This window comes from Pelophylax lessonae (assembly GCF_965119305.1).
Source record: "Pelophylax lessonae genome assembly, chromosome: 8".
Classification (NCBI taxonomy): Eukaryota; Metazoa; Chordata; class Amphibia; order Anura; family Ranidae; genus Pelophylax; species Pelophylax lessonae.
Window position 1 is genome coordinate 209,698,146 of NC_138775.1, and position 11,895 is coordinate 209,710,040.

An 11,895-nucleotide genomic window follows, 5' to 3' on the forward strand; every position below is an offset into this window, starting at 1 on the left:
CCGTCATTTACCTCTGTAGTCATAGTCATTGTGAAAACGTTCATCTTCAAAGTTTATAACAGAGACATAGAAATCTTTGTCCTAATTCTTGCTGCTCCTGAGAGCAGCTTATATGGTCTCTGACTACCAGGGGATCTGTGAGTGTTTTTTTCCAAAATATGGCTGCCCCCATGTACACATACAATTACAAACTATGCTCAGAAAAATCTGTCTAAGTGTGATGCAGTGCGATTTTCATGCGGTTTGGAGTGTGAATTTGCGGTGCAATTTGTGCTTAACAACTATGATTGTAATGCGATAATAATACTGTAGTCTCATGGAGCTTAAAATCATACCACACACTAAACACGCACAGGACCAAATTTTGGAACCGCATCAGAATCACACCACATAGATGTAACCAGCCTTTATAAAAACAATGTTATTTCAGTTCTAGAACGCATCTGAACCATATCAGAATCACATCAGTGTGAACCAGGGCTCAAACAAAAAAGACACAATCTTTCTTTAAATGCTCTTGTCTTTTTCACAAAAAGTAACAAGCAATTTTTTTTAGCTCAAGCAGCGTGTGGCCTATTAAATAACTAGAAAGTACCTTTCTGCTAACTTACCATAAGCATCATTCTGGTTAAAAGTCCAACTGCTTAAAATGGTTCTAAAGGTTTTTTTATCTTAAAAGAGAAGTATGGTCTTTCTTTTTGTACAGATTCATACTTACCTAGCTTGATGCAGCATTGGTCCGATGCTGCATCTGTCCCCTGCCAGCTCTAACACTGACAACCGATCGGTCTAACACCGCCGATCGCACGGTTCAAACAGCTCCCGAGCAGAGAGCTGGGGACATGTCAGTCAGCAGTTCTCTGCTCTGACTCGTCGCCACCCCCCCCCCCCCCCCTCACTGGAGTGCTGGGCTGTGGATGGGGATTGCTGATAGGCTGAACTGGGTGCTGGTCCAGGCATGTAGGTGGATCCCATCTTCATTGTCAGGATGTTGCCTGAGCCTTGACCTGCTCTGTGATGTCAGCTGAAAACGGGTCTCAGGAGTGCAAGGAGTGCAGAATGAACTGCTTTGGCTGTACTTCTCCTTTAATGCATTCTATGCATTAGGATAAAAAATATTCTGTGTGCAACAGCCCCCCCCCCCCTCAGCCCCTCTAATACCTACCTGAGCCCATCTTTATCAAGCAATGTTGCACAAGAGCCTCGGCTGCCGGGGACTCTCCCTCCTCATTGGCTGAGACAGTAGTGGGCGCAATTGGCTCCCACTGCTGTCAATCAAAGTCAGTGAGCCAATGAGAGAGAAGGCAGGGGCCAAGCCATGGCTCTGTGCCTGAATAGACACACAGAGCAGCTGCTCAGCTCAGGTGCCCCCATAGCAAGTTGCTTGTTGTGGGGCCACCCGGTAGGAGGGGCCAGGAGAATCTGCGAGGGAGCTGAAAAGAGGAGGATTTGGGCCGCTCTGTGCAAACCCACTGCACAGAGCAGGTAAGTATAACATGTTTGTATGCTTCTAGATTGTAAGCTCTAATAAGTAGGGCCCTCTAATTCCTCCTGTATTGAATTGTATTGAAACTGTATTGTCTTCCCTTATTGTAAAGCGCTGGCGCTATATAAATCCTGTATAATAATAATAATAAAAATAATGTTTGTTATTTTTAAACAAAAAAAAAAAACAAGAATTTAATATAACTTTAACAGCAAAGATGGGTACAGTTTGATATATACAATATATTGGGATCATTTAAGAACACAAATCCATTCACACTTAGAAGAGAATCGTTCTGCATAAATAAACCTCAATGAGAAAAATAAATTCATGAAACTCATTTGCTTGTGAACTGCAAGTCCGTGACATCAAAGATGACCAACGAATGAATGCTACTATTGATGCAAAAATAGGAGAACCCGACTATTTTGTAGAGATAATCAAGCCATTCAGAAGAAAGAGTAATTCTACCAGAACAGGCAAATTCATGGCTAGATTGCTTGGTTGGGAACCAGCGCACGATGATGTAGAAGAAGCAGTGTGAATGTCTCAGAAAATGTGCACCTAAACCCCTGACTACAGGAAAGCAACTTACTGTTAATGCACTCATATAGAGGAAATAATAATTTCCATAGTCATCTACTGAAGAAAAAACATCAGTATGACCATCAAACAATTCAATGACCAACTAAATGTAAAAAACAAATGATAAAAAATATAATGCGGCAGAGGACAATACAATAAAAAATGGGTTGCATATACAATATTATTCTTGATTTGCATCACAGTTTCTCAGCCAGTGATACAGATACTCCTTTTTATACTTCTGTTTAATAAGATATATATAAAAGCACGAGGACATATTTCTGAAGCTGGCCATACACTGATCAAAATTCATCCCATCCAGTCAATTTTTTTATCAACTTTTGTCGAAGGAACTCGTTGAAAAATTGGATGTGTTAAGTGAGTGGTGGTGGTGCCACAACTCTGTAGATTGACTAACATAGCATATATAAGGTGCAAAGAACAAATATATAAGGTGCAAAAAATACAATGTGCAAACAATGCAATGTGCAAAAAATATAAAGTGCAATAGTCCAGTATAAATGAACCTGGATCAGGTGACTAATTTGCTGATACACATTAAATGCCAAACGTGCAAATGTATATACCAGTGGAAAAATGAATGTGCAATTTCTAGGTGCACTGTACTAAATACAATTGCCGTATATCGTTACACATGAAACTGTAATTGGGTTAGTGAAAAAAATCCCCCTTTGAAAATGTTCCTCAATCAGCAGCTGAAGGCAGTTCAGCTGTAGGTATTGATCTGTGTATTCTTACTGCTGTTTATGACACCTCTGTATTACATAGTTACATAGTAGTTGAGGTTGAATAAAGACAATAGTCCATCCAGTTCAACCTGTGTAGGTGTGTGTGGCCTGTAATCATCTCTCATACCCCTGAATGTCCTGATCCTTGAGATGTACATCCAAGAGTCTTTTGAAAGCAACCATACTTCCCGCAGAAACCACCTCTTGTGGTAGAGAATTCCACAATCCTGTAGCCCTAACAGTAAAGAACCCCCTGCGTTGCCTGAGGTTAAAACGCTTCTCCTCTAATCGCATTGTATGACCTTGAGTCCTCATGCATTCCTTTCGACTGCATAGTATAGTATTTAAGCCTTGGTGGATGGAGCCATGTAAGTTTGAGGCCATCTCACATATGTTGACAACACCGACTGGACTGGGAGAGTAGCGATATCTCTACACCAGCTATTCTCAACCTTTTCAACACAGAGTAACCCCTGAAAAAAACTTTCCAGGCTCAGGGAACCCCTGCTCAAAATGATTATGTCTACAACTCATGATACATTAGTGTGATGGTAAGTGGGAAGAAAACCCCTTAGGCCTCTTGCACATTGCAGCTTAAAAATGCTCAGTACAGCTTTTTTTTCTGAGCTAAAATACAGCCCATTCATTGTAATGTGCCTATGCACCCAGGCGTGTAAATGAGCGCCGTGTATTCTTCAGTAATCTGCATTTTTGGACAGTAATTTACACCTAAAATGCGCAAATGTGCGCAAATAAGCGCAATTGCGCACAAATGAACGCACACAAACATACTGTTGATCTGAAAAATGCTAATTTGCATATTTAAAAAAAACACGTTGGCACGAAAAGACGTGAATTTGCGCGAACGCATATGCGCGAAAATGCACGCATTTCAATAGGACAAATTTACGGCTGAAAAAGGAGATGCTCAAACAGGAGTATCATGTGTAAGAGGCCTTACACTTGTGTTTATTTTGAAGAATTACCCCCTTACAGATAGCTGAAAAAGATCAATGGTGTCAGTGGAAACTTATCTAAGAGGTAGAAATTATACTTTGCTCAAGGAACCCCTAGCAAACTCTGGAGGAACCCTAGTTGAGACACCCTGCTCTACACACTGCTACACACTACTGGGTGGTGATATTTCATGCCGGAGTACCAATGGGACAATACATTCTTTGCTTAGTGTGGCACTACAAGTACAAGCAGATCACACTGACTGCTGTCATTATACAATGTCTCGGCTGGGGGATTCCTCCATCCACCTTGTTTGCATGGATGGAGGAATCAGTGGATGGCTGAATGAAAAAGACTTCAAGTGATTGTAAAGTCTCATTTTTTTCCATATAAGAATAACAAACATGTTATACTTACTAGAGCTGCACGATTCTGGAAAAAATGAAAATCACAATTTTTTTTTGCTTAGAATGAAGCTCACAATTCTCAGCGTGACATCATCTTTCACATTATATGAAAAAATTGGGCTAACTTTACTGTTTATTTTTTTTTTTAATTCATTACCACTTTAAGACCGGAAGTATTTGCCCCCTTCCTGACCATTACTAGTAATGGTGGCAATCTGCGATTTTTTGCAGGACTGCAACATTGCGGCGGACAGATCAGACTCCAAACTGACATTTTTGACACTTTTGGGGGGACAAGTGAAATGACTACAGTAATCAGTGCTAAAAATATGCACTGTTACTGTAATAATGACATTGGCAGGAAAGGGGTTAATATTATGGGTGATCAAGGGGTTAAATGTGAGCCTAGGGGAGTGATTCTAACTGGGGGCGTGGCTTCTGAAATGACCATAGAGACATGTGATCCTATATAGAAGGAACACAGGGGCTCTATGATCATTTCAGGGAGAAGAACGGTCAGCTGTGTTTACAACAGCTGCCCGTCCTTTTCTCTCAGCGGGGAATGGTCGTGGGTGTCAGGCGGCAATCGGAGCCGCCTGCCTGCTTCATCGGCTTCTCCACTGACGAGCGGTAGCAGGAGCGCACTCTCGCCCCCTAGCCTCCCGAGAGCGAGCAGTGTACATGTACAGCGATTTGCCTGGGATCGGCTGCCTGCCGCAGTACATCTGCGGAGGGCGGTCGTAAACTGGTTAAAGTATATTTTTCCCAAAAAACTGCATTTGAAAGACTTCTGCGCAAATACCGTGTGTCATAAAAGATTGCAACAATCGAACAATCGCCATTTTATTCTCTAAGGTCTTTGCTAATATACATGTACTGTATAAAATACAGATTTTAACTTGTAAGCAATTAGTGTCAGAAAAATATATAGTCTTTAAGAGGTTAAACTGCCCTCACTTAGTCCCTGTTCACATATGTGCGATGACAGACATTGCATGTGATTCGGAGTGCACTGCTCTGCAAATAACATGCGATGTCTGTGCGGTGCTAATTCAGGCATACAGATTGTATGGCTGAAATCACATCACGTTTGGAAACAATTCGCACAGGACCCTTTTTTGGATCCGCACAAGAATCTGATCGCATGGTGGTGTGCACACCTATGTGATCCGATTCATGCCTGAACTGACAGTTCGCACTGTGATATGCGAACTGATCTGGGGGTGTCGTTAACTTTGTATTGACACACCCAACAATTCGCATATGGCAGTGTGAACTGCCTGGGAGTTGAATTTGATGCTGGAACCCGCAGTGGATTCGCAAGGTTCCCCCATCGCAGGTATGTGAACTGGCACTTACAGATGGAAGTTCATTCCTTTGGTCTAAAAGAAGGAAAAGATACATTGTAAAACATTGTGTTTATAGTTATCTAGCAGCCTTAACAATGTTGATAAACATTTGTTGGAGGCTCTCTTTTTTTTTCTTTTTTTTTTACAGCTGTGAGTGAGCAAAGAACAGCTCTGACATGTCGTTTTAAGATAGTGAGGAAGGGGTGAATCAAGATTGCGATTTTTTAATGATTAATCATGCTGCTCTAAGGCTCCGTTCACACGTAGGCGTTTCGTTTTTTGGAAGTTTTTCTGCTCTAGGATCAGCTCTCAAAACGCCTCCTATTCATTTCAATGGCCTCTGTTCACATCTGAGCGTTTTGACGCTGTGAGCAAAACGCCCAACGCTCAAAAAAGTACATGAGCTTCTTTTTGGGCAGATTACAGGCGTTTTCCATATTGGTCACTATTCAATCTAAAAACGCCTGCACAAAAAAACGCCTGTAAATCGCTGTAAAAATCGCGGTAAAATCGCAGTAAATAATGCGTGAAAACGCTACGCTCCGGTGTGAATGTAGCCTAATACTTACCGGCTCTGTGTAGTGAATTTGCACAGAGAGGCCCAGATCCTTCTCCTCTCAGGTCTCTCTACTGTGATCCTGGCCCCTCCCTCCTGTTTAGTGCCGCAAAAGCAAAATTTGCAAAATATGGTGCAGCTTGCAATGGGGGCACCCAAGCCGAGTCACAGCTCCCTGTGTCCATTCAGACACGGAGCCCTGTCCCAGCCCCACCTCCTCTCTCTCCTGATTGGCTAGCTGACTTTGATTGACAGCAGCGACAGCCAATGGTAATCAGGAGGAAGAATCTCAGACAGCTGAGACACCTGTGGACATCGCTGGACTAAGAGGGACTTCAGGTAAGCGTTAGGGGGGCCGAGGGTGGCTGCACCATAAAAAAGTTTTTTTATCTTAATGCATAAAATGCAATAAGATTAAAAAAAAACCTTCTGACATTACTACACCTTTAAGCCTAGTACACACCACTATTTTTTTTTTCCATTGAACCCAGCAGGTTGAACAAAAAAAAAAAAAAAATACTGACAGCTCAGGTCGGAGCCGCTGTACTAACAATCTGATGTTAGTACAGTGAACTCCCCTGCTGTTCTATTGTGTTCTGACAGGGGGCCAGCCCCCCTGCCAGAACACTCTGGTCAGCGCTCTCAGCCATTGGCCAGGAGCCAGTCGGAAGACCCTTTTTCGGTCACGAGCCTTCAACCGAAGCCGACTTCTTTCAGACCGGCTGCCATACACACAGGCCGAATGTCCCCGGTTTCTATTGAACCGGCTGATGCCGGACGAAATTCGACCTGTGTGTAATAGGCTTAAAGAGGAGCTCCAGGCTCCTTTAGAAAAAATGAAATGTATTTAAAACAAATACTGTAGCTGCTGACTTTTAATATCAGAACACTTACCTGTCCGCGAATCCAGTGGTGTCTTCACCCAAGCTGATTTTTCAATCAGCTCTTGTGTGCTGCCGCTGCAATCTCGGATATGGGTTCCCTACTGTGCATGCACAAAGCACGATGCGTTTTGTGAATGGCCTGGTGGGGGGTGGGGGGCAAACTTCTGGATGAGTCTGCCATGGCAAAGTCAGCCAGAAGTGGGAGCGGATACCTGTCAAAACTAGGTACCTGCTCCCTCCCCAAAAAGGTGCCAAATGTGGCAGTGGAGGGGGGAGGCAAATAAACGGAGCTTCCCCTTTTGGATGAAGCTCCACTTTAACAGCGTATACCAGCTTGTATACCAGCTTAAGGCAGTGAATGTGCCATTTACCAAATATTCACTGTAGGTGCCTCAATCACTGCCAGTTAAAACACATTTAAAACACATGCACCAGGAAGATACACCTGCAGGTAATGTTGGTGAATGCAACATTTAGGACTCTTATACACAGGCAGCTGAGAGGGGGAGTGACGGCATGGCAGATGAGCTGCACTTTACCACCACCCAGCCGCGCACCCAAAGTCTAATGCTACAGCCGGTCAGGGATTAAAAAACAGATGTTCAGGAGGTGGCAGGATCGCCTCCTGAACAGCTGCTAAATACTGCTACACTGAAAAGCGATCCACTGCAGAGGAATGTTGCAGTCTTTGCTGAGTCTTTCTCAAAGTTGGAGAACTTTATGGCAAACCCAAGTAAAGCTTATAGTGGGTGATGAATCTTGTTCTTCAATTCTGCACATTTGTAGGGCTAATAAGAAAGCTATTCATACAAAAGGAATAGGAAGTCAGGCACTACCATGGGGATATGTGCCAAACCCAAAATAAAAAAAACATTCCAGGAAATGAACTAAGCTTCCTACAATATAATGGTGCAGAAAACTGTCACATTGGGAAGAAAGCAAGGAGGGCGCCTCCTTTCCCAATAAAGCCTGTTCAGGGGAAACGCATTGGGCGGAGCTGTTCTGTGACGTCATCATGCACACCGGCGGGTGCGTTGGATACTGTATATCGCTTGCTTTCCCAATGTGTCATGTGAGTGCATATTCTTTTTAATAAACTGTTTATTAATGCACCATGAAGCTTCTCCTTTGTTTTATTTGGGTACTGTCTGTGGAGTGCTGCTGTGTTTAAGGATTGAGGCAGAGTGCTTCTGGGCGACATCCTTTGATGATACTGACCTGGAGCCGGTAGTTTGGACCCTCAGCAGTGTTTTTTTAATAAAGTGCAGATAGATCTCCCCATGTTGGGATCTTGTCCTTTGGTAAGTAGCTGTGCATGGGGGAGCAGCACTTGAACACTGGAGCACTTTATATTTATTTAAATGTCACTAAGAGCTCCTTATTCACTTAGTGGACTTTTGATTAATCCATGGACTTTTGATATGAGATGATGAATACATGAACTGACTATATTTATTTCATTTTTTTTTTTTTGTATTATCAGTTGGCGTATTTATAGCATTGTGAACACACGGATCACATTTTTTTACTTTATTTATTTCACTTTGTTATTATTAACTGGCCCATTTATGAACTGATGCTTTTTATTTATTTTAATTTTTATTTATTTATTTATATTTATATTATATTTATTTATTATTTATTTATTATATTTATTTATTTTATTTTATATTATTTATTTATTTATTTTATTATTTTATTAGCTTTTTTGGGGTTTAAAGAGATATGCTTTAAGGTTCAACTCCAGCCAAAACTTTTTATTTCCTATTGGACATTTTTGGACAGATTGAAGAGGGGTTAGATCCTCCATCAGGTTTGGACAGATTGAAGAGGGGTTAGATCCTCCATCAGGTTTTCATTGCTGTCTATGTTCTCTAGGGGAGACTTCTCATCACTTCAGGATGGAAAGCAATTGTGAATCTTTCCAACACAGGCAAAGAAAAAAAAAGACATTTTAGTAGAGAAAGGGGCTTGAAGTTTTGACAGTGCTTTTATCACTGTTTGTACCATCCCGGTCCTGATAACCTCCGCACACTGACCCATTTGACAGGGGTCACAAGTGAAAAATATCACTAATTGATCACAGACAGAAATGTTGACATCTGCCCACTCAAAAGAAATCAAAATCCACCAATTAATCCCCCCCCCCCCCCCCCCCCTGTTGAGGTAAACTTTCTGCAAGCAACCCAGAACATGTCAGATGCTCTGTCCCCCTCTGTGTTCTCTGATCCCATTGCCCACTTCTAAGTAACTGCGGACATTGGAAGAAACCACTGCATGCAGCAGGGGACCATTCATCTGACACCGCCAGAAATTCACTGCAATGGAAGTGCACCGTCCCAGTGTGAATACATTCACTGACATTAAAGGGAAGCATTTTTCTTGAGCTTTTCAGGTGCTTTTTTTAACGCAAGAGCTTGAAAAACTTCTCAGTATGAAAGGGCTTTATCAGAGCCAAGTTTGGTGGGGTGGGCAGCAGGACAGTTTAAAATGTTTTTACTTTTTTTTTTAATTGCTTTCCTAAAAGAGAAGTATAGGATTTTTTTCCCCAATCATACTTACCTAGGTGGATGCTGCATCTGTCCAATGCTGCATCTGTCCCCCGCCGGCTCTAACACTGAGAACCGAGGGATTGGCAGTGTTAGATCACTCAGTTCCCACAGCTCCCAGTCTGCAGCTCTCTGCTCTGCCCTCCTGCTGGCTCAGGCTCTCAGCGGCTTCCCGATTTTATTGTCGCAATCTTGCTCGAGCCTGGACCGGTCCTGTGGCGTCAGCCGACAGCCCGCTGTCTGCTGAAAACAGGTCACAGGTGTTCAGAACGAACTGCACTCCTGTGATCTACAGGGGAAGTGCAGCCAAATGAGCTTTGGCTGTACTTCTCCTTTAATTTTTAATTGCCATGAAAGTAAAGACTGAAATTGGAACTGAAGCCAAAACATTTTATTTATTTATTTTTTTTGGATAAAGGAAGGGTTATAACCCTTGTCATTTTTTTGTTTTTGTTTTTGTTTTTTTGCCATCTCTGCCCCATGTCCCAAATAATTGAGGTAAATCCCTAGTAATCACCAGAACTAGTGTCCCCATTGAAAGATTTCCCCCTATTACTGTTCTGGTGACAACTCAAAATTTCAGATTTTCTTTTGCTTTTGGTGATATCAGTCATCAGTACAAATAGAGAGAGAGAATCTTCCTAACAAGGGGACACAGACAGCAATAAATGCCAAAGCAGGTGCTCTGATCCCTCTCCACTCAATTCAAAACTACACAAAAAAAAAAGTTTTGCTTTCTGTTATACCTTAAGCATCAGCCATGGCAGATGACTGTAAATGAAATATTTTGCACTCTGCTGCACGTTTCACATTAAAAAAAAAAGCTAAAAACGGATATCTTGTTAAGAAGCAAACTACAAAGGATCTCCAATTTTCCCCCCTTTCACACCACTCAGCATGAAGGACTTCTGTATAAATGGATGTACATGGCTGTATATGTTCCATGTAAGTGTTCAGGACCACAATAGCCCCCTTATTACCATCCTTTCACCTGCCCACGAGGTTCTCCAGCCCCACCCTGCACACCTGAAGCCCCGCCCTCTCACCTGCCCACGAAGTTCTCCAGCACGGAGCTCTTCCCGGCGCTCTGCCCGCCCACCACAGCAATCTGCGGCAGGTCCAGGTGGCAGCTCTGCCCGATGGCGCTAAAGGCGTCCTGCAGCCGGTTCACCAGCGGGATCAGGTCCTGCATCTCCCGGTTACCCATCACAGGAAGTTTCTGGTCGGTCATTGGGTGCCGGTTATCCTTCCCGGTAGAGGGGGCGCACGGAGCTGTGTGTGGTCGGAGGCTCGGGGTAGCACGGTCCCTCCGCTCTGCCTACAGCCAGTGATCCGCTCCGACCGCTGTCTCCGGTGCTGGAGGAGAAGACAGGCGGAGCATGCGCACTGAGCTCTCCTCTCCTCTATACAAATAGAAGTCACTCTACACACAAGGAGCTGCATATACTATATAATTCTACATGTGACTATCACCCCTATTATACCAGGCAATTTATACATTCATGACACATATTAACCACTTCCAGCCTATGCCTATTCTGCCACTCCTCTCTTACATGCAAAAACCATCATTGCTTTGCTAGAAAATTACTCAGAACCCCCCAAACATATATACTGTATATATATATATATATATATATATATATATATATATATATATATATATATATATATTTACAGAGACCCTAGGGCAGCCTTTTTCAACCAGGGTGCCTTGAGGTTTCTTCAGGGGTACTAATTTGGCAAGAGACCGCACTCAAATAAAGCACAAATTAAATAAATATAATATAAATCCAATATAAAAATATATAATAATCCTATACGAAAATGTGAAAATCCGTGAAAAATAATTTGTGATAAAATTATATAATGCCCGACGTGACTAGATCTCCAGCTGGTTCTTTTAAGCTGTAATGAAAGTTACCTAATTTTAAAATAAATGATGTTCAGAAGTACCAAACTATAAGCCTCTCTATACTTATACTGGGTCTACGTCGCTGGACCCAGGGGAGCCGACCTGCCGCAGTAGTATTACTGTGAGAGTTCGGCAAGTAGTTAAAAATAAAGCAGTAAAGTTAGCCCGGTATTTTTTGTATAATGTGAAATATAATGATATGCCGAGTAAATAGATATCTAACATGTCACGCTCGTGGAATGGCGCCAAATTTCGGTACTTAAAAATCTCCATAGGCGACGCTTTAATCATTTTTACAGGTTACCTGTTTAGAGTAACAGATAAAGTCTTAGGGTTATTGGTCTCGCTCTAACCTTCGTGGCGATACCTCACATGTGTGATTTGAATGCCGTTTACATATACGAGTGCAACATACATACGCGTTCGGGTCTGTGTGTGAGCACATGGGGGACAGGGAC

At 42.5% G+C, this 11,895-nt stretch overlaps 1 protein-coding gene across 1 annotated transcript in view; it reads right to left on the minus strand.

Moving 5' to 3' along the window:
- Positions 1-10,804, minus strand: part of DNM3 (dynamin 3) — a 483,071-nt gene extending 472,267 nt beyond the window's left edge. Inside the window, exon 1 of the mRNA XM_082266577.1 lies at positions 10,569-10,804. Coding sequence (XP_082122703.1) covers positions 10,569-10,753 — 185 coding nt within the window. The 5' untranslated portion in view covers positions 10,754-10,804. The remainder of the gene's footprint in view (positions 1-10,568) is intronic.
- Between the last annotated feature and the right edge of the window lie 1,091 nt (positions 10,805-11,895).